The sequence below is a fragment of the Salmo salar genome, chromosome 28 (assembly GCF_965601325.2).
Source record: "Salmo salar chromosome 28, fSalSal1, whole genome shotgun sequence".
Taxonomy (NCBI): Eukaryota; Metazoa; Chordata; class Actinopteri; order Salmoniformes; family Salmonidae; genus Salmo; species Salmo salar.
The window spans coordinates 40,056,707-40,081,391 of NC_138318.1; the positions used below are offsets into that span (position 1 = coordinate 40,056,707).

At 43.1% G+C, this 24,685-nt stretch overlaps 1 protein-coding gene across 1 annotated transcript; it reads left to right on the forward strand.

Moving 5' to 3' along the window:
- Positions 1-2,965: 2,965 nt before the first annotated feature.
- Positions 2,966-20,601, forward strand: LOC106589952 (prosaposin). Its single transcript, XM_014180412.3, has 14 exons — positions 2,966-3,143; positions 7,181-7,314; positions 7,696-7,770; positions 8,208-8,333; positions 9,239-9,463; positions 9,956-10,099; positions 10,517-10,573; positions 13,072-13,218; positions 13,464-13,556; positions 14,895-15,078; positions 15,216-15,379; positions 15,816-15,896; positions 16,084-16,191; positions 19,372-20,601. The coding sequence occupies exons 1-14, from the start codon at positions 3,110-3,112 to the stop codon at positions 19,405-19,407; spliced, it is 1,608 nt and encodes a 535-aa protein (XP_014035887.1). The 5' UTR covers positions 2,966-3,109; the 3' UTR covers positions 19,408-20,601.
- Positions 20,602-24,685: the final 4,084 nt, after the last annotated feature.

Consider the following 24,685-nt stretch of genomic DNA (forward strand, 5'->3'; position numbering starts at 1 on the left):
TAGTCTTATTTTTACTATACACAGTAACATACTGTTATGATATGGGGGGGGGGGGGGGGACACCACTTTGAACAAAGAATAATCTGCTGGGACTGCACACATCAAATCAGGTTACTGTCACGGGCGTCGTATGAATTGGACCAAAATGCAGCGTCTACGTGAATGCTCATTATCTTCTTTATTAAAATAAATGAACACTGAACAAAAAGACCGATGAAAAACCAGTCCTGTGAGGCACACAGCTAAACAAGGAACAACTACCCACAAAAACCCATAGAAAAACACCCCTACTAAATAGGACTTTCAATTAGAGGCAACGAGGAACAGCTGCCTCCAATTGAATGTCAAAACAATAAACTAGACATAGAAATAGAAAAAATAGAAAATAGAACATTGAAATACAAAACATAGAACACTACCCAAAAACCCCGACAACACAAAACAAACACACCCCTGCCACATCCTGACCAAACTACAATAACAAATAACCCCTTTTACTGGTCAGGACGTGACAGTTACAGACCAGTTAACTAAGACCCCGAGACTTAGCAAGTGCAACAATATTAGCAGGCTAGTAGTTAGTTTCATAACGATACCCAGCTAGGTATATCATTTTTTACTCATCTCCTTCTACTGTAAAGTAGGATCATCTCCTGCTACTGTAAAGTAGACTCATCTTCTACTGTAAAGTAGACTAATCTCCTGCTACTGTAAAGTAGACTCATCTCCTGCTACTGTAAAATAGACTCATCTCCTGCTACTGTAAAGTAGACTCATCTCCTGCTACTGTAAAGTAGACTCATCCTCTACAGTAAAGTAGACTCATCTCCTGCTACTGTAAAGTAGGCTCATCTCCTGCTACTGTAAAGTAGGCTCATCTCCTGCTACTGTAAAGTAGACTCATCTCCTGCTACTGTAAAGTAGACTCATCCTCTACTGTTAAGTAGACTCATCTCCTGCTACTGTAAAGTAGGGTCATCTCCTGCTACTGTAGAGTAGACTCATCTCCTGCTACTGTAAAGTAGACTCATCCTCTACTGTAAAGTAGACTCATCTCCTTCTACTGTAAAGTAGGATCATCTCCTTCTACTGTAAAGTAGACTCATCTCCTGCTACTGTAAAGTAGGATCATCTCCTTCTACTGTAAAGTAGGATCATCTCCTTCTACTGTAAAGTAGGATCATCTCCTTCTACTGTAAAGTAGGATAGTCTCCTGCTACTGTAAAGTAGACTCATCCTCTACTGTAAAGTAGACTAATCTCCTGCTACTGTAAAGTAGACGAATCTCCTGCTACTGTAAAGTAGACTCATCTCCTGCTACTGTAAAGTAGACTCATCCTCTACTGTAAAGTAGACTCATCTCCTGCTACTGTAAAGTAGACTTTTTGAAATCTGCTTAGTGCTTATCATACCGTCATAATTAAAAAATGAAACTACTGTATCAATGTTCTTGAGTGGCCTAGTTACAGGTTTGACTTAAATCAGCTTAAATCTAAGGCTGTCTAGCAATGATCAACAACCAACTTGACAGAGCTTGAAGAATTTAAAAAAACAATAATGTGCAAATATTGTACAATCCAGGTGTGGAAAGCTCTTAGAGACTTACCCAAGAAAGACTCACAGCTGTAATCGCTGTTAGAGACTTACCCAGAAAGACTCACAGCTGTAATCACTGCCAAAGGTGATTCTAACATGTATAGACTCAGGGGTATGAATACAGTCACACTCCCCATCCAACCTCATCAAGCTTGAGAGGATCTGCAAAGAAGAATGGGAGAAACTCCCCAAATACCGGTGTGCCAAGCTTGTAGCAACATACCTAAAAAGGATCAAGACTGTAATGGCTGCCAAAGGTGCTTCAACAAAATACTGAGTGAAGTGTCTGAATACTTATGTAAATGTGATATTTCATTTTTTTTTTTTTTTTTTAATAAAAACCTGTTTTTGCTTTGTCATTATGTAGTATTGTGTGTAGATTGATGGGGGGGGGGGGGGGGGGGGGGAATCTATTTAATCAATTATAGAATATGGTTGTAACATAACAAAATGTGGAAAAAGTCAAGAGGTCTGAATACTTTCCGAATGCGCTGCATCTAATTTTAATTGTGATGGTGTGTAGCCTATGATGCTTGGTAATACATAAAAATAAGTCCTAGTTAATAATAAAATAAAAGGTTAAATAAAATAATCAATGTAATACATGGGGGATGCACACACATGCAAAGTTATAGCACTGCTCATGCTCCTGTAAATATGCCTTCTAAACATGTCATAGAAATACGGCAGTAAATGAAGTTGACATTTATACGGTCTATGGTATTCATACACTGATACAATATATTGGTCACGAAGCCAGGGCTGGCTGATAACCCAGGACACACTGGGTTAACACTAAACTAAACTCCTCGGTATGTTTAAATTAGATATTTTTTTTTGCATATAAATTCACTAAATTGAGTACCAACACTCAGTAGAAATCAAATCAATTTTCATTAGATCAGTTAAATATTTGAATACAGTGATCAGCCAGACACAGGACTCAGTGATCTTATCATGTGCTTTAATTGCACTCTTAATTTTCATAGCCTACTAATTTGTATCAATCCAGACAATGTGATGAGAAATAAAGACCTTATAGACTTTTTATTTATTTCAACTTAATTTAACCGGGTAGGACAGTTGAGAGAACAAGTTCTCATTTTACAACTGCGACCTTTTTTTTTGGTCATATGTGTGTGTGTGTGTGTGTGTGTGTGTGTGTGTGTGTGTGTGTGTGTGTGGGGGGGGGGGGGGGGGGGGGGTGAATAATGAATAGGCTATATTTATCTACATATAACTACAATAATGAATACCTTACATAATGATCTACTAACTATTTTATTAAAGGCAAAAACCAAAAAAAAGACAGTACATTTTTATTTGTTGAGCTCAGACAAGACCATGACATGTCCGGACTCAGAAGTCACCTGACTATGAGGCACCATATAAACCCAGTGCAGGCATCCTCTCTGCATTGCAGTGCTCAGAAACAAACAGCCGCCATTCAACTGAACACAGTGGCTAGAACAACAACAAGAAGAGCTTCAACAGGACAATAAACAGCACAGTCATGCTGTACCTCGCTTTGTTTTTCGTCTCCGCAGGTAATATGATACACGTTACATTGGAACGATTTGATTCGTGTAATGTTGTCTTTTGTATCGACGATAAATATGTAGTATTGAGAATTATACGTATCGAGGTTAGCTTAGTTAGTTACATTCGTTCACAGCGACGCTGTTTTTCTAAAACCAAAGTCAACACGGCAGCCATTGCTTGCTAGCTAGCTAACATTAGCGGCTAGCAGTAACGTTACTGTAGCAACCAACGGTTAAATACATTATCGTCAATGAGAGTTTTGCAACGTTAAGCTTCACTTTCTGAACATTATTCAAGATGTGTAGTTAGGATGACTGACTTTGTGCTAGATAACGTTGTCTAATTTATTTTCTACGTTATGAACGGAATTAACTTCACTGTACTGTTAGGTAACGTCCTGCTAGCTCGTTAGCTAGTTACTATTGCTAACAAGCTAACGATAGGTATTTGGCCAGGTGACGTTAGTTAGCCAACAAGGTACTTTGGCAATGTTAGCTGTGGTCCGGTTGACCTTTTAGCCAACCTTTTAGCCAACACTGTTACAGTAAATAAAAAGCCACTATATATAATATCAAAGCAACTCATGATAGCTAATTTTAGCTTAGACATTGGTGTGACGCATTAGCTATCTAAACAGAGTAGCTAGCTCTGCCAATGTTTTTCTTACGCCTGACCTGTTAAAAATAATTAACACCCTTTTGCGCACATAACAGTTGTGCCGTCACTGCCGTTTATATCACCATTTTATGTAAACAAACTAAAAACATAAGTGTACAGTGAGTCTGTACTTTTCTTATGCAGATGTTCTTTATGCAAAAACAGTGGTTCTGTTTTACACATTCACACTCACCTCTAACTTCCCCTCATATTCACCGTCTTTTATTTATTATATCTTATTCTAACAGTACAATAATTACTTAAGGGTTGTTCCCAACAATGCAGAGAACATTGAATCATTTACAGTACTTGGTCTACTCTACGGAGACAGTTTTGGACAGTTGCCTGATAAACCCACCTTTTCCATCTAAACAAATGCACTTCTATCAAATTTTATTTGTCACATGTGCTGAATACAACCTTACAGTGAATTGCTTACTTACAAGCCCTTAACCAACAATGCAGTTCAAGAAATGGGAGTTAAGTAAATATTTTCTTAAATCAATTAAAGTAACTAACAAGGCTGTATAAAGGGGATACTGGTACTGAGTCAAAGTACGGGGGTACAGGTTAGTTGAGGTAATTTGTAGAGTGACAATGCATAGACAATAGACAGCGAGTAGCAGCAGTGTAGAAACGGGGTAACGGTCAAATGCCGAGCAGTTGCCATACCAGGCGTTGATGCAACCGGCCAGGATGCTCTCTTTAATTTACTGTTCTATTGATGTCTACCCAATGTGGACTGGATAGACAATGGAATATTTTTCTATGTTTTGGCAATTGAATGTTCACTATCTTTGGTTTAATAATTTCCATGAGAAATCTCCAATTTGTCATTATTACATAATGCATTTAAAGTTCAAAGAAATTGGAAGTGGGAAAAAAAAAGCTTTAAAAAAAAAAAAAAATCTAACCAAAAGCACTAATCACCCAGCGCTTTGATTCAGTCTTTTTGCTGATTACTACTACCTAACACATTCAAAAAATCAATCATGTAGTCTGTCATGTCCCCTAAATACAAACTGGATTCTAAAGACGTGAAACTCACTTCCTTATTGGCAAGTATTGTTAAGGGCTTTGTTGTAATAAACATGCACAAGCTAGTTACACTTTAGTGTCCTCGTTTGGTCAGGAGATCGAGTTGCTTATTGCTGCTGTGTGTGACAATGGCTTTTAATTTTTTTTTTTTATATCTAGCTTCTTCCTCCTTGACTTGTGTTGTATTTTGGAATTGGAACACACTGACATGAAGACGGTCTAGTAGACTATCCACTTATCTTATGACACTGCCAGTTATATGATTACTCAGAGGCTATCTGCGTTGACTTTTTTTTTTTTTTTGTAGGAACTCTTATGACTTATCACATGCACTGCTGCTACTGTTAATTATCTATCCTGTTGCCTAGTAACTTTATCCCTACCTATATGTACACATCTACCTCAATTACCATGTACCCCTGCACATTGACTTGGTCCTGGTACCCCGTGTATGTACCTCAATTTAACTGGGTAAGAACATTCTTTAGTACAATCACTGCCTACACCGTCCAAACCCGGCTGACCCTGGGCCGGTTTTGCGCCGCCCTATGGGACTCCCAATTATGTCCAGTTGTGATATAGCCTGGATTCGAACCAGGGGCTGTAGTGATGTCTCAAACACTGAGATGCAGTGCCTTAGACCACTGCGCTACTCGGGGAGCCCATATAGCCAAGTTATTACTCATTGTGTATTTATTAGTAGTTATGTTTTCTCTCTGCATTGTTGGGATGGGCCCATAAGTAAGCATTTCAGTGTTGGTCTACACCTGTTTACTAAGCATGTGACAAAACATCATAGTTTGTCACATGCTTACTCATATTTGCCATTTCTGCAATACGTTTGCTCTTGGGGACATTTTTTTTTTAGAGCAACCGGTTTGCAAAGCTAAAAGCACAACATTTCCATTCACTATTCTCATAGTGAATTTGACACTCCTACGTCAATAGGAGTCATGCTTGCTCTGTAAACAATGTTCATCATAGGCTATTCATTAGGCCTGCTGTGGGGGGGGGGGGGGAGAATAGGGGTTTATATACACCACACCCCTTGGGCCTTATTGTTTAATTATACTTTAAAATCTATGCTGACTCACTGAAACTGTAGCTTAAAGACTTTGCTCGTTGGAGAGTCCGACAATGCTGAAACATGTCCTTGTGATGCCTAGGCCCATTACATCATATTGAGCAATAGCTTGTTTTTTTATCTCCCTAGTCATGTGACTTGACTGCTGAGGAGAAAATGGAGGGGGGGTGGTGGGTGTTATCAGCATGTGAACATGACGGAGCGTTTCAGTTGGGTTTCATAATGCCTTCGATTCCTAGGGCGTGTTCAGTTGGGGGTACTGTAGATATGATTTTGCAACGGAAAATGTGCGTTTCTCATTGGACAAGTACAGATGGTGCCTCCCCCCTTTTCTGACTGTATTGTGCTTACTAAACACATGCTGTGTCCTATCTATCTTCAGGCTCTTATCACAATGACCCACTCGATATGGGTCCAGCCTCAGTATGTAGACTATTGCTCCAGCAGCACTAAGTGATCTATGCCATGTCTACTGAAACTTTTGTCACATGATTAACCGTCTATCACATTGGTTTATTTGACAAGGAAATGCCGGCCAAGCCCTCCCCTAACCTGTACGACGCTGGGCCAATTGTGCGCTGCATCATGGGTCTCCCGGTCACGGCCGGCTGTGCCACAGCCTGGAATTGAACCCGGGGCTGTTGTGACTTCGATGCAGTGCCTTGGACCGCTCGGGAGGCCCTTGTGCAAACTAATATGACCACTCTATGCAAATACGAGACTTTTTGTTCTACAACCCCCATGTGTCACAGGACTTGTCTGAAGGTCACCCGGTACTGGTTTAAACCATTTATGGACGTTTTCTTAAGGTGACACCCCCCCCCCCAAAAAAAAGTTGTAAATATATTTGAGCTTTGTCTCCTAGCTATAGGACACTTCAAAACCTTATTCCTTAGTCTTAATAAATCCTGTCTTGATGTTTGTTTCTATAGCAGTGAAGGCCGAGGTTAATTGCCGTTTTACTGTAGGCTTACTTCTAAACAAATGACTCGCTCAGTTTGTAGAGCATGGTGCTTGCAACACCAGGGCTGTGGGTTCGATTCCCACAGGGGACCAGTACAGAAATCTATGCACTCATTGCCTACTGTAAGTAGCTCTGGATAAGAGCGTCTGTCATTTAGCAATGTGTAAAATGTAACACTGCTTATTAAAGAATGGGGGCATTGACTTTTGTAATACTACTCTGGTAAACTGACCAACAGTTTGGTTAAATGGGTATGCATTGAAATAAACGTTTGAGATTTTTTTTTTCTCCCCTCATAGCCGTCGCCACCCCTCTGTTGGGTACTGAACAGTGTGCCCGTGGTCCTCCTTACTGGTGCCACAATGTGAAGACTGCCTCTATCTGTGGAGCTGTAGTCCACTGCCAACAGAATGTATGGAACCAACCCCAGATGGTGAGATTCTAGCCTGCTGTATCTAGCAAGTCAATGTCTATTTGAAGGAGCAGAGAAGGTCTTAACCAACGTTACCCCCCCCAAACTCTGTCCTGCCCCCCCCCCCCCCCCCCGGTGTACATCTTGGTTTTTACCCTAGTACAACACAGCTGATTCAAATATACAAAGCTTGATGATTTGGTTATTTGTATCAGCTGTGTTGTGCTAGGGCATAAACCAAAACGTGCACCCGGGGGGGGGGGGGGGGTTGGCAGGACAGAGTTTTGGGGGAAATGCTGCTCTAAGCCCTTGTCTTTACACTGTGTAAATGGATCAACAGTGGGGATTGTTTATCCTGGCCATGGGTTTGTTACTCTAATCATCTCTCTCCTTCTGTTTCAGAAATCTGTGCCATGTGACCTGTGTAAAGAGGTGTTGGTTGTGGTGGACCAGCTGCTGAAAGACAATGCTACTGAGGTGAGTCATGGAGGATGAATGTGTGGGGATTGTTCCACAAGTTTGTTGCTGAAAACAAAGCAAAAAAAGTTACTGGCAGTAACCGAAAGGTTGCTTGATCGAAATCCCTGAGCTGACAAGTTAAAAATCTGTCTTTCTGCCCCTGAACAAGGTAGTTAACCCACTGTTCTTAGGCTGTCATTGTAAATAAGAATTAGTTCTAAACTGATTTGCCTGTTTTATTTTACCCCATCTTCCAACCAGCGTACACAATTGGTACATATATGGCGACAGTTTCCCAGTCCCTAATTGAATTCGTAAGATACCCCCGACCATAGCTAGCATTGTTCACAACAGTCCTCTGAGTAAGGTATCGTAGTCGTTCTCCCAGAGATGTCGGACAGACGACCACAGGTGTATACAACAAAATGTCCTGAGGCTGTGAGATCTGTTTCCAGGGTGAGATCCTGGGTTACCTGGAGAAGGCCTGTACCTTGGTCCCTGACAAGAATCTGTCTGCAGAGTGTAAGGAGCTGGTAGACAGCTACTACCCTATCCTTATGGGTATCATCACTGGAGAACTGGTACGTACCAAACACTGTATAATAACATTAGAACTACTATGAGAAATTAAGTGGTGATTTTGAATGCTTAGTGTTAGATGGTAGACAGCTGAACTGATGTGTAAAAGTGGACTTAGTAGTCTTATGAAATTACTTTAATACAGTCTGGTCCGTAGACAGAAATCTGTTACTGAAGGGTGATATTAGAGTGGGATGAAGTTTCACATTTGACGGTGACGTAGAGCAAACCGTGTGGACCACTTGAGCATTTACCCCACTATGCATTCCTATGCACTTAATGGCTTTGAGACTTTCATAGTGTCATCTTAGGCATTAGATTTGAATTCAGTTCTCTCTGTAGAAAAAGTAAATGTATTACTCTCTCCTTATCAGACTCTTGTTTGTAACTGAAAGGGGCACACAGTAGAGTGTCTGTGTGGGCTAGGGACTAGTGAATGAGAGGCATTTAGGATGCTAGCTGGATCTCTGGTCACACAGATGATTCTTTGTGGGCCTCTACTGCTTCCTGTGACTGACAGGCTAAAAGGCCTCATCTTCTCAGTTCAACCTGCCATGGCTACAGCACCAGATGGACAACTATATACATATCAGTTCCTGGACAAACACACTTTCAGTGGAGATTGTATTTAGTCTACGAGTTGGCCTAATCTGGGTATGAAGTTGAAAACTGACCCCAGAGTTAAATTGTTGGTTAAACCTTAATTGTAGAGGATGTGCTCATGGTAATGGCTGGAAATGAATCAATTTAATGGCATCAAATGCATGGTTTCTACGTTTTTGATATCATTTATTATAAGCTGTCATCCCGTCTGTAGCAGTGTTGAGGATCCAGGATTTATTTTTATGCTGTGTAGTGAGATGCAGGTTGTCGTGACCTAAAGCACATGGTGATTGTGGTTTCCCAGGAGGATCCCCAGGTGGTGTGTGGTGCCATGGGGTTGTGTGGTACCCAGCAGGCAGCTCTGGCCAGGCTGGCTAAACTCAAGTCCAACCAGAGCCCCCAGCTCACATCCAACGAGATCCCCCAGGTAGACCTAGCCCAGAGGGTCGCCCCCTTCCTCCTCAACGTCCCTGGGCTCCTCTACCCTCAGGCGCAAGATAACACCAAGCAGGGACCTGCTGCAGCACAGGTACATGGTCATGCGTCTTTGTGACGACTAAAAGGGCTTCATGAGGCGGGGGAGAAATTATTCTGCCGTTGACCTCCTAATATACCTATCTACATTTTTGTCATTTAGCAGATGCTCTTATCCAGAGCGACTTACAGTAGTGAATGCATACATTTCATACATTTTATTTTTTTCTCCGTACTGGTCCCCCGTGGGAATCGAACCCACAACCCTGGCGTTGCAAACACCATGCTCTACCAACTGAGCCACATGGGATGCATCTGGGTTGTGTTCAGTAGGTCACAAAGTACCAAATCGTTTCGCAACGGGAAACTGAAATCTGTTTGTCATTGGACAAATTCTGTCTGTTCAGCCCTGTTTGCTAAAACATTATTTCCCCTACTGAACATGACCCAGTACCAACTTTAAACTACTACTGATTCATATTGGGATATGTGTTGACGTAACCGTTACTCCTTAATTCACTAGTGAATGTCTTCTGTCTCCTTGTAGGAGGCTGGAGACGTTTGTGAGGACTGTGTGAAGTTCATCACAGACACTCAGGAGGAAGCGAAGAGCAACTCTACCTTCGTCAACTCTCTGATCGAGCAGATCCAGGACCAGTGTGACATGCTGGGGCCTGGCATCTCTGACCTGGTGAGAGGACTGGTTATCTAGTTACAGATCCAGGACCAGTGTGGTCTCTGACCTGGTTAGAGGACTAGGTTTTATAACAAGGGGCACAGCAAAATAGAACTCTTCACTAGAGTGAAATAAGTTGGGGGGTTTCTTGCCCAAGATCAGGGCTCTCCAACCCTGTTCCTGGACGGTCCTGTCGGTTTTCACTCCAAATCGAGTCTCGCTACTAATTAACTGCTTGATAAACTGAACCAGGTCCGTTACTACTGGGGTTGGAGCGAAAACCCTAAAGAAGGGGCAACTCTCCAGAAGGAACAGGATTGGAGAGCCTTATGGCCTAAAGACTAGCTGGTTTTATGCACCCATCATTGCTTTTAATCTATGATGCTAGCAGAGCACGTTTGTTGTAACACTTCCTGTCCTCTCCCGTTTCAGTGCAAGCAGTACGTCAGCCAGTACGCTCCTCTCATCGTCCAGCAGCTGATGTCCATGGTGAGTAACTCGGAGATCTTCCAAGTTCCAGAGTAAAAACTTTTTTAATTAGGGCTCTGCTCATTTAGCCCGGAGATATGCATACTATTACTAGTGGTGTAAAGTACTTATGTAAAAAAAAATACTTTAAAGTACTGCTTAAGTAGTTTTTTGGGGGCGGGTTATCTGTATTTTACTTTACTATTTACATATTTGACGACTTTATTTTCTTCAGGAATGTAGAGAAGTAAATGTAGTTTTTACTCCTTACATTTTCCCTGACACCCAAAAGTACTCGTTTCATTTTGAATGCTTAGCAGGACAGTAAAATGGTCTGATTCACACGCTTATCAAGGGAACATCCCTAACGCCTCTGATCTGGCGGACTCGCTAAACTCAAATGCTTAGTTTGTAAACGGTGTTGGAGTGTCTCCCCCCTGGCTATCTGTAAATTAACAAACTAATTTGTGCCGTCTGGATTGTTTTAATATAAGGAATTTGAAATTATAAATACTTAAGTATATTTTAGCAATTAAGTTGACTTTTGATACTTCAGTAAATTTAAAACCAAATACTTTTACTCGTAGTATTTTTACTGGGTGACTTTTAACGTGAGTTAAATTAAAGATACCTTTTAATAGTAGAAAATGACTCATGTATGACAATTGGGTGTTTTCTCCACCACTGAATATCACATGACGCATAATAAACACTGTAGATCACGTGGGTGAAATGGAGCAAGAGCAAACTTTTCCCCGCTACCGGGCCGAGATGTAGTTACAGGAAAGGGAAACGGGGGGGGGGGGGGGGGTGGATCATGTGGCTTGGTTCAACACAATAGATACATTTAGCCCATACAACTCCTAGCGGGCTGATTTTTATTATTTATGCACATTCTTCCCTCTCCTCATCCCCCTCCATTCATTTGCCTTTCTGCTCTCTTTTCTTTCTGGTTGCTGCTGATCTCTAGGAACAGGTAGGTGTCTTCCTGTGTTCAGCTTTGAGTCTCTCACCCTTTTAGGCTGTGGCCACACAGTGACTTGGATGATTTTTTTTTTTTATTATGGATTCATTGTCTGGCATAAGTTAGAGTTGAATATTCATAAAGGCTGCCATTTGTATGTCGTCCGTCTCCCCCCCCCCCCCAAACCCCCCCCCACATGTCAACGGTTAACTCCCATTGGTTAAACCAATCTGTCTGGCCACAGCTTTAGCATCTGCTTCCTGTACTGGCTGTCTATTAGTGCTGCTTACGTCAAAGACTCACCACCTACTGCTCTAGATCTGTGTTTTTCTCTTAACTTGTGCCGGATGCAAATCATATTTTAGGTCGAAAGTTATCAATCTTCTTTTGGAAATGTATTTGATGTGCATGTCTTCATGCTGGACTGCATATGGAGCTGTTTCCTTATTATTTTGTTCTTCATGCAATAAACATTGTTTGTTAGTCTGGAACCATCTGATCTGGGTGCATGTTGCCCTACGCATGCCTCTGGCTCTAGAACGTAGCCTGGCCTATGGAACAGGGGGACTGGTAGGAGGTGGTGTAGCCTGGCTTATGGAACAGGGGGACTGGTAGGAGGTGGTGTAGCCTGGCTTATGGAACAGGGACTGGGAGATGGTGGTGCCTGGCTTATGGAACAGGGGGACTGGTAGGAGGTGGTGGTGCGGCCTGGCCTATGGAACAGGGGGACTGGTAGGAGGTGGTGGTGCAGCCTGGCCTATGGAACAGGGGGACTGGTAGGAGGTGGTGCGGCCTGGCCTATGGGACTGGTAGGTGGTGTAGCCTGGCCTATGGAACAGGGGGACTGGTAGGTGGTGGTGCGGCCTGGCCTATGGAACAGGGGGACTGGTAGGAGGTGCGGCCTGGCCTATGGGACTGGTAGGAGGTGGTGGTGCGGCCTGGCCTATGGAACAGGGGGACTGGTAGGAGGTGGTGGTGCGGCCTGGCCTATGGAACAGGGGGACTGGTAGGTGGTGGTGGTGTAGCCTGGCCTATGGAACAGGGGGACTGGTAGGTGGTGGTGGTGTAGCCTGGCCTATGGAACAGGGGGACTGGTAGGTGGTGGTGGTGTAGCCTGGCCTATGGAACAGGGGGACTGGTAGGTGGTGGTGGTGTAGCCTGGCCTATGGAACAGGGGGACTGGTAGGTGGTGGTGGTGTAGCCTGGCCTATGGAACAGGGGGACTGGTAGGAGGTGGTGCGGCCTGGCCTATGGGACTGGTAGAAGGTGGTGGTTGTAGCCTGGCCTATGGAACAGGGGGACTGGTAGCAGGTGGTGTAGCCTGGCCTATGGAACAGGGGGACTGGTAGGTGGTTGTGCAGCCTGGCCTATGGAACAGGGGGACTGGTAGGAGGTAGTGCGGCCTGGCCTATGGAACAGGGGGACTGGTAGGTGGTTGTGCAGCCTGGCCTATGGAACAGGGGGACTGGTAGGAGGTAGTGCGGCCTGGCCTATGGAACGCATAACATTTTCTGTGGTATGAATGTGTCCATTCTGACATTCTTCCCCACCTCAGCAACCCAAGGATATCTGTACCGTTGCTGGCTTCTGCTCTGCTGATGTGAAGACCTCTGTCCCCATGATGAAGCTGGTGGCTGCCAAAACCATCCCCGCTGTCAAACTGGTTCCTGCCACTAAGATTGCGGCTGCCAAGCCCGCCAAGGTAGGTTAACTTCCTGGTACTAGTAAGGATACTGTGAAGTTTGCACGCTCATAGATTATTTGAAAACTTGTGCCGTTCATACAATTTATGACAAAGACACTGTTAGGCATGACTGGTAAAGGACACTGCTACATTACAGGTTCATCAGTGACATTTTCTGTAAATGGTGTTCCTCTTTCTAGAAGCTTTGATCGTCTGGCTCATGTGGTTCTGGCTATTGTTCTACTAACTCGTCTCTTCTCTAGAACATGGTGCGTGCCCGTGACTCCCCCCAGTGTGCCATATGTGAGTTCGTGATGAAGGAGATGGAGAGCTTGCTGGAGGATGAGAAGACAGAGGTAGGTCACCTGACATATTTGCGCACGAGTCATTTACCTGCTATAAAACACAGACTGGTAAAGGGGTTTCATGTTCAAACCGAAGTAGACTGGAACTGTTGATAAAATAAATTGTAGTTATGAGTGATCTGTATTATAAATGTGATTGCACTTCGCCTCTGGTATTCTGGATGATGAAGACCTGAGACCCTGCTGATCATGAAATGGCTCTGATCCGTTTGCTTCTTTTCAGGGGTCAGTTTGTCTCAACTTTCTAAAAAAAAAAAAAAAATCTGGATATTCTGTAGTCCTTACATTCCAGGATCGGTTCAGGGGGGTTGTTAACCAGAGGTTTGCCGGTTTTAACCCCTGAGCTGCCTGCTGGATATTCTGCAGGGATTAGGCTGCAGCTTGAGGGTTACCAGATTCAATATCCTGTATACTACCTACTGCTGTTATGCCCTTGAGCAAGGCACTTATGTGCTTGAAATAAACAAATGCATTTGTCTGTGAGCACGGGCGCTTGTTGATCTGCTCTTCAGCTAGTCTCTGCCTTCGTCCTTCCTTCATTTGAGTTTTTGAACAAAGCAAAAAAAAGACAAATTGTCGTCCTTATTTAAAGGGGAGATTTGATGACTATATCACTATCTGGAGGATCAGTCTTATCTTTCGGTTTTGAAAAACCTTTGAATTCTATCCGATTGGAGAAATCCTAGCAGGTGACTTAAAAAAAAGTCCCCATGGTGCTAAAACAGGACTGAGACTTGTCTGCAATGTGCAGCCAGAATGTATTGATTTATTTTAAGTGAGTCACTCACAACCCTAAATGTTTTTGTCTTCATGAACTTCCCTTAGACCAAGTGTTTGTTAGCCCTTGACGCACAAGAATAACAATCTTATTATTATTGTCTGGCAGGATGTTTGTTCAAGCAGCAGTGGGTAGTGTTTACTGTGATAAACCTTGTTGTGTCTAGCTAGCTATTTTGGTAGCCAAGCTGTTGTCTTATGAGAATTCTGTCAACTGTATAAATGGTGTGTAGTAAAAGACTTAAACTAGGAGATGAAAGGAATTATCAAATGTATTTTTCTTTATAGAAGCTCTTATTCCATCAGCAGTTGTCACAAAGTGCTTTTATTAAAAACCCAGCCTATAACTCTTAAAGGCAAGCAATGCAGATGTGTTGTCTGGGGGGGGGAAGAGAACTCTCTAGAAAGACAGGAACCTGGGGCAACTAGTCCCAGTGGTGGCCAGTCCTCTTCTGGTTGAGCCAGAAGAGGACTGTTCGCTTTTTTAAGTCAAATGATATTGTAGGGTTCATTCCTCATCCCTGTGCTCTCTTCTTCCCTCTCTCTTCTCAGCAAGATGTGGTGCGTGCTGTGGAGAAGGTGTGCTCTGTGCTGCCTTCTTCCCTGTCGGTCCAGTGTAAGGACCTGATTGAGGCCTACGGCCAGGCCATCATTGAGCTGCTGGTACAGGAGGCTGACCCTAAAACTATCTGCACTGTGTTGGGGCTCTGCAAGGACGCTAGCCGCGCCTTCATCCGTGAGTAGTGTTCATTGTGCTAAAAATGAAGTGAATGTGGGGGTACAACGGGACGCAAGTGTCTTTTCACCACCCCCCCCTGGTTCATACCAACTGAACATGGCCCAGATTAAGTTATATCTGTCCCCATCTCTCAGCGGTGCTGGACCAGGCCCAGGTTGAGGCGGGTGGGTTCTGTGAGGTGTGTAAGGTGGCTGTGCAGTACATCGACGGTATCCTGGAACAGAACGCCACGGAGGCACAGATCGAAGACGCCGTCAGGAAAGTCTGTAGCTTTGTCCCGGAGGCCGTGAGGAGCGAGGTGAGTTAGGCACTCTGGGAAGCACTGGCAAATATAACAAAGTGGACCATCCTGGCTATCTTCTGTATACCCCCCCCTACCTTGGCTCCAAACGCATTAAGAAGGAAACCAATTCCACATGAATTTAACAAGGCTCAAATGTTAAATAAAATGCATTCCAAGTGACTACCTCATGAAGCTGGTTGAGAGAAGGCCAAGACTGTGCAAAGCTGTCAAGGCAAAGGGTGGCTACTTTGAAGATTCTCAAATATATTTAGGTTTTAACTTTTTATTTTTCGTTACTACATGATTCCATATGTGTTATTTCATAGTTTTGATGTCTTCACTATTATTCTACAATGTAGAAAACAGTAAAAATAAACCCTGTATTGAGTAGGTGTGAACTTGACTGTATAGATCTCTCTATCATTGGTGTTAACCACTGTCTCTCCTCCAGTGTGACCAGCTGGTTGAGCAGTATGAGCCCATGCTGGTTCAGCTCCTCCTGCAGATGTTGGACCCTGACTTTGTCTGCATGGTGAGCACTGGAATTAAATATCTTTCAATATAGGTGTGGGAAGAGTAATGATATGAGGGGGGGCGCGCGCAATCTATAGAATAACATCTCCTGTCAAGGCTCAGAGTTGGTTAAAAAAAGGGACTGGCCTGGTTGAATTAATTAAAGGTTAGTCTAACAGTGTGTGTGTGGTTGTCCCTGGTTACAGAAGTTGGGGGTCTGTCCTGAGGCAGTGCAAAGGCTTCTGGGTATGGAGCAGTGTAGCTGGGGACCTGCCTTCTGGTGCAAGGACATGGACTCTGCGAAACGCTGCAATGTGAGTACTGAGTCAAAACATACAGGCAACATGACCTATTCCTGTGCTCACTGGCCATCTCAAACTCAGCAAAAAGAACTTCCTCTCAGTCAACTGTTTATTTTCAGCAAACTTAACATGAGTAAATATTTGTATGAACATAACAAGATTCAACAACTGAGACATAAACTGAACAAGTTCCAGACATGTCACTAACAGAAATGGAATGTGTCCCTGAACAAAGAGGGGGTCAAAATCAAAAGTAACAGTCAGTATCTGGTGTGGCCACCAGCTGCATTAACCTCTATGGGCTAGGTGGGACGCTAGCGTGCCACCCGTGGTGCACTCCATCAACAGCAGGTGCATTTCAAGAGCGGCGAATTTGAATCCGAATAAATGTCAAAATTCAAATTTTTCAAAAATACAACTATTTTACACCATTTGAAAGAAACATCTCCTTAATCTAACCACGTTTTACGATTTCAAAAAGGTTTTACGGCGAAAGCATAAATTTAGAGTATGTTAGGACAGTACATTTACAAGAGTTGTGTGTAATGTTTTGTCAAGTCAAAGACAGGGTCACCAAAACCATAAAACCAGCTAAAATGATGCACTAACCTTTTACAATCTCCATCAGATGACACTCCTAGGACATTATGTTAGACAATGCATGCATTTTTAGTTCTATCAAGTTCATATTTATATCCAAAAACAGCGTTTTACTATGGCATTGATGTTGAGGAAATCGTTTCCCTCCAATAACCGGCAGTCAAGTCAGCGTCACAAATTAAATAATTAAAATTAGAAAACATTGGTAAAATATTATATTGTCATTTAAAGAATTATAGATTTACATCTCTTGAACGCAATCAACTTGCCAGATTTAAAAATAACCTTACTGGGAAATCACACTTTGCAATAATCTGAGCACTGCGCCCAGAAAAATACACGTTGCGATACAGACTAGACGTCATGTTGGGGAGATCTAAAATCGAAAATACTATGTAAATAATCCATTACCTTTGATTCTCTTCATCAGATGTCACTTCCAGGTATCACAGGTCCATAACGAATGTAGTTTTGTTCAAAAAAGCTCATCATTTATGTCCAAAAATCTCTGTCTTGTTAGCACATGATCTAAGCCAGCCGGACTTCTCGTCATGAACGAGGGGAAAAAATAGATTTACGTTCGTTCAAACATGTCAAACGTTGTATAGCATAAATCATTAGGGCCTTTTTTAACCAGAACATGAATAATATTCAAGGTGGACGAATGAATACTCTTTTATAACGTATTGGAACGAGGGTACCCAACATGAACTAGCGCGCCAGGTGTCTAGTGGGACATCATCGTTCCATGGCTCTTGTTCGGTCAGATCTCCCTCCAGAAGACTCAAAACACTTTGTAAAGGCTGGTGACATCTAGTGGAAGCAATAGGAAGTGCCAAAATATTCCTCAGCCCCTGTGTTTTTCAATGGGATAGGTTTAAAGTCAATACAACACATCAGGTATCCACTTCCTGTCAGAAAATGTCTCAGGGTTTTGCCTGCCAAATGAGTTCTGTTATACTCAGACACCATTCAAACAGTTTTAGAAACTTTAGAGTTTTCTATCCATATATAATAAGTATATGCATATTCTAGTTACTGGGTAGGATTAGTAACCAGATTAAATCGGGTACATTTTTTTTATCCAGACGTGCAAATGCTGCCCCCTAGCCCTAACAGGTTAAGTACTGCAGTGCATCTCCTCCTCAATTACTGCACCAGATTTGCCAGTTCTTGCTGTGAGATGTTACCCCACTCTCCACCAAGGCACCTGCAAGTTCCCGGACATATCTGTGGGGAATGGCCCTAGCCCTCACCCTCCGATCCAACAGGTCCCAGATGTGCTCAATAGGATTGAGATCCGGCCTCTTCGCTGGCCATGGCAGAACACTGACATTCCTGTCTTGCAGGAAATCACGCACAGAACGAGCAGTATGGCTGGAGGCATTGTCATGCTGGAGGGTCATGTCAGGATGAGCCTGCAGGAAGGGTACCACATGAAGGAGGAGGATGTCTTCCTTGTAACGCACAGCGTTGAGATTGCCTGCAATGACGACAAACTCAGTCCGATGATGCTGTGACACACCACCCCAGACCATGACGGACCCTCCACCTCCAAATCGATCCCGCTCCAGAGTACAGGCCTCGGTGTAACGCTCATTCCTTCGACGATAAACGCGAATCCGACCATCACCCATGGCGAGACAAAACCGCGACTCGTCAGTGAAGAGCACTTTCTGCCAGTCCTGTCTGGTCCAGCGACGGTGGGTTTGTCCCCATAGGCAACGTTGTTGCCGGTGATGTCTGGTGAGGACCTGCCTTACAACAGGCCTACAAGCCCTCAGTCCAGCCTCTCTCAGCCTATTGCAGACAGTCTGAGCACTGATGGAGGGATTGTGCATTCCTGGTGTAACTCGGGCAGTTGTTGCCATCCTGTACCTGTCCCGCAGGTGTGGTGTTCAGATGTACCGATCCTGTGCAGGTGTTGTTACACGTGGTCTGCCCCTGCGAGGACGATCAGCTGTACATACTGTCTCCCTGTAGCGCTGTCTTAGGCGTCTCACAGTACGGACATCGCAATTTATTGCCCTGGCCACATCTGCAGTCCTCATGCCTCATTGCAGCATGCCTAAGGCACGTTCACGCAGATGAGCAGGGACCCTGGGAATCTTTCTTTTTGTGTTTTTCAGAGTCAGTAGAAAGGCCTCTTTAGTGTCCTAAGTTTTCATAACTGTGACCTTACTTGCCTACGGTCTAAGCTGTTAGTGTCTTAACGACCGTTCCACAGGTGCGCATAAATTAATTGTTTGTGGTTCATTGAACAAGCATGGTAAACAGTGTTTAAACCCTTTACAATGAAGATCTGAAGTTATTTGGGTTTTTACGAATTCTTTGAAACACAGGGTCCTGAAAAAGGAACTTCTTTTTAATTTAATTTTGTTGCTTTGTTTAGTAACCGCAGTGATCAATGTTTCATTCCAGGGTTGCCTTGAAAAATATCCTTTTTATTTTATTTAAATGTCTGAGCTGAAACTTTAATTTATTATTAGCTGGGAAGCACTGCTCATATATCACAGATGTATAAACTAAAGGAGGAACTATTCCTTAGGGAAGCATCTCTCTAACCTGTTGGTCTTGTCTTTCCTCTCCCAGGCGGTGGCACACTGCAGGCGTCACGTGTGGGAATAGAGTGGAGAAGACCTACCTAAACATTCTGACCCTTTAGGAAATTAAGGACAAACACTAGTGCTGCTTAAGTTTTAAATCAATAAATGTCACTTTTTTTTCTTCTCCTCTCTCTATAAACATGTGGCATTTTAAGTTTTTGATATTGTCTAAATGAATTTACCTGGCAGGTTTCAAGGGAGGGAGTGGATGCCTTTTTCAGTTAATGTGGGGGAAGAGGTGGTATTGTGGCTGAGAGGGACTCTTCCTACCTGACTGTTTAGTTACTGGGACAAACCTCCAGAATGATACTGTACTGATTTACTTTAATATGCCTGGTTTGTGTAAAGCTGTCATTTAGATTTCACATGTTAAGCCTTGTCCTGGACTGAAAAGGCACGGAATGCTTCTTAGTCCAAGAATCAGGCCCATTTTTTTTATTTTTTTTATGCGACGCAGACCAGTGAGAAGAGAAATACTGCGCTGTCTGTGAAAGAGTGCTTGCATACCTCCCAGTTGAGTCTTAGTAGGTCCTTTGACCTCTTGTCTACTCTTTACCCTACCGACCAGCATCCCTTGCGGTGACTGCAAATGGAGGAACCTGCTCGGACAGTATAAATCGTACCTTCCTGGGATGTTTTCTGTTTAACGAAGTCTGTTATCTCCTTAAAGCAAATTTTAAATCTAGTTTGTAGAAACTGTTGGATTTGTGTAGAATACTTAGTTTTTATTAAATTAGTTTATTTGAGAGTGACGATTGGGGTGCTTCTGAAACGGCATCCTAGTCCCTGAAGTAGTACATTTTATATAGGGATTAAGGTGCCAGTTTTTAGATGTGGCCTGTGTACATTTTGTTAGCTTGTCCGTTGCCCTGGGTGGCGACTCCACTGTAGCACCAAGTGGTGTGGGCTACTCAAATGGGATTCCCTCCCCAATGGCACCTTGGTCCCTATGGGCCCTGGTCAAAAGGAGTGCACTATAAAGGGAACAAGGTGCCATGTGGGACGTAGACATCTCTAGCAACATGCTCGTGTGCCCCTCCCCTTCTAGCCTACTCAGCCAACCAATGTGCTGACTCACTCTGTTTATGCTAATCAATGTTTCTAACGTATCGATGGAGAGCTTGATGTGACCAATAATCACTGGCCGACAGCCTCGCTGTTCAACCCTGAAACTGATCGATCAATTTTTAACTGAAATAAAATGATCCCAAATCCACGTCGTTTTTTTAATGTGGTCTTCATTAGTGTAAAATATTTCAACAGCCCATAAGAAAAAAGGTTAAGTTCAGGTAGTCCCTCCGTGATTTTGGTTTGCTGTTTCGTATGAACTGAGAAACTGTTTTTAGCCAATAAAATGCAATTGTATATTTAACCCTACCAGTACTTTGGGGGGGGGGCATGAACAAACAGAAGTGGATCCTATAACCTCTAGCGTAATTAGGGCTGGACTCCACTAGATGGCAGTGTGAACAGATTACCAATGATGGTTGGAAGCAAGGAAAGAACACATTTTTTATTTAATTTTTCCAATGAGAGAATGTAGATGCCAGGGGGAGAACAGGGTGTGTCGACTGCTTATTTTAGCCTGATACTAATAATCACAAACAGGATGACAATCCTCATGTGGTGAAAGGCATAGATTCCTAACATCTTGTCCAATGTTAAGACATCTGTTCAGAAAGGATCTCTGCTTAGCTGGGACACTATAGAAAGGATCTCTGCTTAGCTGGTACACTATGTCGTATTGTGCCAATGCTCAGTAAGGAGAGAATCAAGTTCCCGTTGTCCGTCACCTGCTGCAGTGTCATGGAAAATATTGGTGTTTGCTGCTCAAAAGGCACCACGTCTAACATTACTGTCTTAAGTCTATAGGAGTATAGTATCAAGTATAGGTTGTGGTCGCAGCCTTTTATAGTTGAAGTTTGATCTAGACCTTTTTATTTTTTATATCTGAAACATACGATTATACTTGCAGTGAAGCTGCTCAACAACTATACCAGCCATCCTACTGACTCCCATTCAGAGAGACACACAGAGGCATCCAGGGTTAATAACTACATCCTACCAGTCATCCAACAGATTCCCATTCAGAGAGACACACAGAGGCATCCAGGGTCTACACCTACCAGCTCCACGATCCCTCGGGCACCGAGGCTCCGGGATCCACCACCAGCCCCACTGCTCCCATTCAGAGAGACACACAGAGGCATCCAGGGTTAATAACTACATCCTACCAGTCATCCAACAGATTCCCATTCAGAGAGACACACAGAGGCATCCAGGGTTAATAACTACATCCTACCAGTCATCCAACAGATTCCCATTCAGAGAGACACACAGAGGCATCCAGGGTTAATAACTACATCCTACCAGTCATCCAACAGATTCCCATTCAGAGAGACACACAGAAGCATCCAGGGTCAATGCCCTGTTCAAGGGCAAGTTAACAGATCTCCCACCAGACCCAAAAAACATGAACCCTGAACCCTCCAAGATCCCCCCCCCCCCCACAGTTCCCCAATAGCTGTCCCTCAACCATTTGAGCCCCCCCCCCCCCCCCAAGAAGAATAATAAAAAATACAATTCCATTCCCCCTCCCCAAGAACCCCACCCACAATGCACCAACAACCAAGAGAATGAACTAAAGAGAAAAAAGGAAAAGGCTGAAGAAAACAGCAAACAACAATGCATAACAAAATATACAAAAAAAACAGGACATCAAGGACTAACTACTAAAATCATAACAGCAATGCCAACTGTATATTTGTGTGCATGTCTGGCACTGTTACATGTACAGTTGAAGTCAGAATTTTACCTACACCTTAGCCAAATACATTTAAACTACGTTTTTCACAATTCCTGACATTTAATCCTAGTAACAATTCCCTGTCTTAGGTCAGTTAGGATCACCACTTTATTTTAAGAATGTGAAATGTCAGAATAATAGTAGAGAGAATGATTTATTTCAGCTTTTATTTCTTTCATCACATTCCCAGTGGATCAGAAGTTTACATACACTCAATTAGTATTTGGTAGCATTGCCTTTAAATTGTTTAACTTGGGTCAAATGTTTCAGGTAGCCTTCTACAAGCTTCCCACAATAAGTTGGGTGAATTTTGGCCCATTCCTCCTGACAGAGCTGGTGTAACTGAGTCAGGTTTATAGGCCTCCTTGCTTGCACACGCTTTTTCAGTTCTGCCTACAAATTTTCTTTGGAAGAATACTTGGGGTCACAGTCCGTTTGGAAGACCCATTTGCTACCAAGCTTTAACTTCCTGACTGATGTCTTGATGTTGCTTCAATATATCCACATAATTTTCCATCCTCATGATGCTATCTATTTTGTGAAGTGCACCAGTCCCTCCTGCAGCAAAGCACCCCCACCACATGATGCTGCCACCCCCTTGCTTCACGTTTGGGATGGTGTTCTTCGGCTTGCAAGTGTTCTCCTTTTTCCTCCAAACATAACGATGGTCATTATGGCCAAACAATTCTATTTTTGTTTCATCAGACCAGTGAACATAACTCCAAAAAGTACGATCTTTGTCCCCATGTGCAGTTGCAAACCGTAGTCTGGCTTTTTTATGGCGGTTTTGGAGCAGTGGCTTCTTCCTTGCTGAGCGGCCTTTCAGGTTATGTCGATATAGGACTCGTTTTACTGTGGATATAGATACTTTTGTACCTGTTTCCTCCAGCATCTTCACAAGGTCCTTTGCTGTTGTTCTGGGATTGATTTGCACTTTTCGCACCAAAGTACGTTCATCTCTAGGAGACAGAACGCGTCTCCTTCCTGAGCGGTATGACGGCTGCGTGGTCCCATGGTGTTTATACTTGCGTACTATTGTTTGTACAGATGAACGTGGTACCTTCAGGCATGTGGAAATTGCTCCCAAGGATGAACCAGACTTGTGGAGGTCTACAATTTTTTTTCTGAGGTCTTGGCTGATTTCTTTTGATTTTACCAAGCAAAGAGGCACTGAGTTTGAAGGTAGGCCTTGAAATACATCCACAGGTACACCTCCAATTGACTCAAATGATGTCAATTAGCCTATCAGAAGCTTCTAAAGCCATGACATAATTTTCTGGAATTTTCCAAGTTGTTTAAAGGCACAGTCAACTTAGTGTAATGTCAACTTCTGATCCGCTGGAATTATGATACAGTGAATTAATTATAAGTGAAATAATCTGTCTCTAAACAATTGTTGGAAAAATGACTTGTGTCACGCACAAAGTAGATGTCCTAACCAACTTGCCAAAACTATAGTTTGTTAACAAGAAATTTGTGGAGTGGTTGAAAAACGAGTTTTAATGACTCCAACCTAAGTGTATGTAAACATCCGACTTCATCTATATGTGTGTGTTCGAATGAGAGTGTGTGTGTATGCATGTGTACGAACACCTGCACGGCATCGGCATTAGTTGTAAAAACACCTCAGTGTCATTCAAATGTACTTTTTATTATATTTTATTTAGACTTTAAAAACAAAAAAACATATCTTTGACCATCATTCTATCTCCCGCACAGCAACTCCACTCCCACTTGTCTCCAATTCCACATCCCAACCCTCAGCCTCCCTCAGCCCATCCCATCTATCTCTGCTGACCACCCACTTCGTGTTCCAACCCATCCCAACCCTCAGCCTCCCTCAGCCCATCCCATCCATCTCTGCTGGCCACCCACTTCGGGTTCCGACCCATTCCAACCCTCAGCCTCCCTCAGCCCATCCCATCTATCTCTGCTGACCACCCACTTCGGGTTTCTACACAGCACATATCTTTCAACTATGCTGTTAATGTACAATTTCAATCTATCTAATCGAATAGAATCCACATATTGCGAGTTGAAGATAAATACTTTTACTAAGAGTATTAGTATATTAGTAATTGACTGACCCGGTCTCTCTAGACCTCCTAACAGTACTATTTCTGGGGTGAATTTTAGATCGATTGCTATGTATTTTCAGCCATTCCTGAACCTGAGACCAGAAACAGGCTACCTCAGGGCAATACCAAAATAAATGGTCTATTGATTCTGTATCCTCACAACAAAATCTGTAGAGCTTCGATGATTTTATGCCCCAAATATTCAACATTTTGTTGGTGGCAAGACTTCTATATAATAATTTTTGCTGAAAAGCACAAAGTCTTGAATCTTGCATTGTTTTATATATCAACTCATACACCCTGTACCATGGAATCGGTACATCACAAATCTCTTCCCAACTATTTTGCAATGTGTATGGCACAGTTATCAACACCCTGGTCCTCAAATGAAACTGGTATACATTCCTATTTATGCT

What these genes read in the sequence shown, in the direction of transcription:
- LOC106589952 (XM_014180412.3), top strand. Translation starts at nt 3,110, where the DNA reads ATGCTGTACCTCGCTTTGTTTTTCGTCTCCGCAG. An exon ending in GGCCTGGCATCTCTGACCTG is followed by an intron (nt 10,100 to 10,516) that starts GTGAGAGGACTG and finishes CTCCCGTTTCAG; the next exon opens with TGCAAGCAGTACGTCAGCCA. An exon ending in CGGCTGCCAAGCCCGCCAAG is followed by an intron (nt 13,219 to 13,463) that starts GTAGGTTAACTT and finishes TCTCTTCTCTAG; the next exon opens with AACATGGTGCGTGCCCGTGA.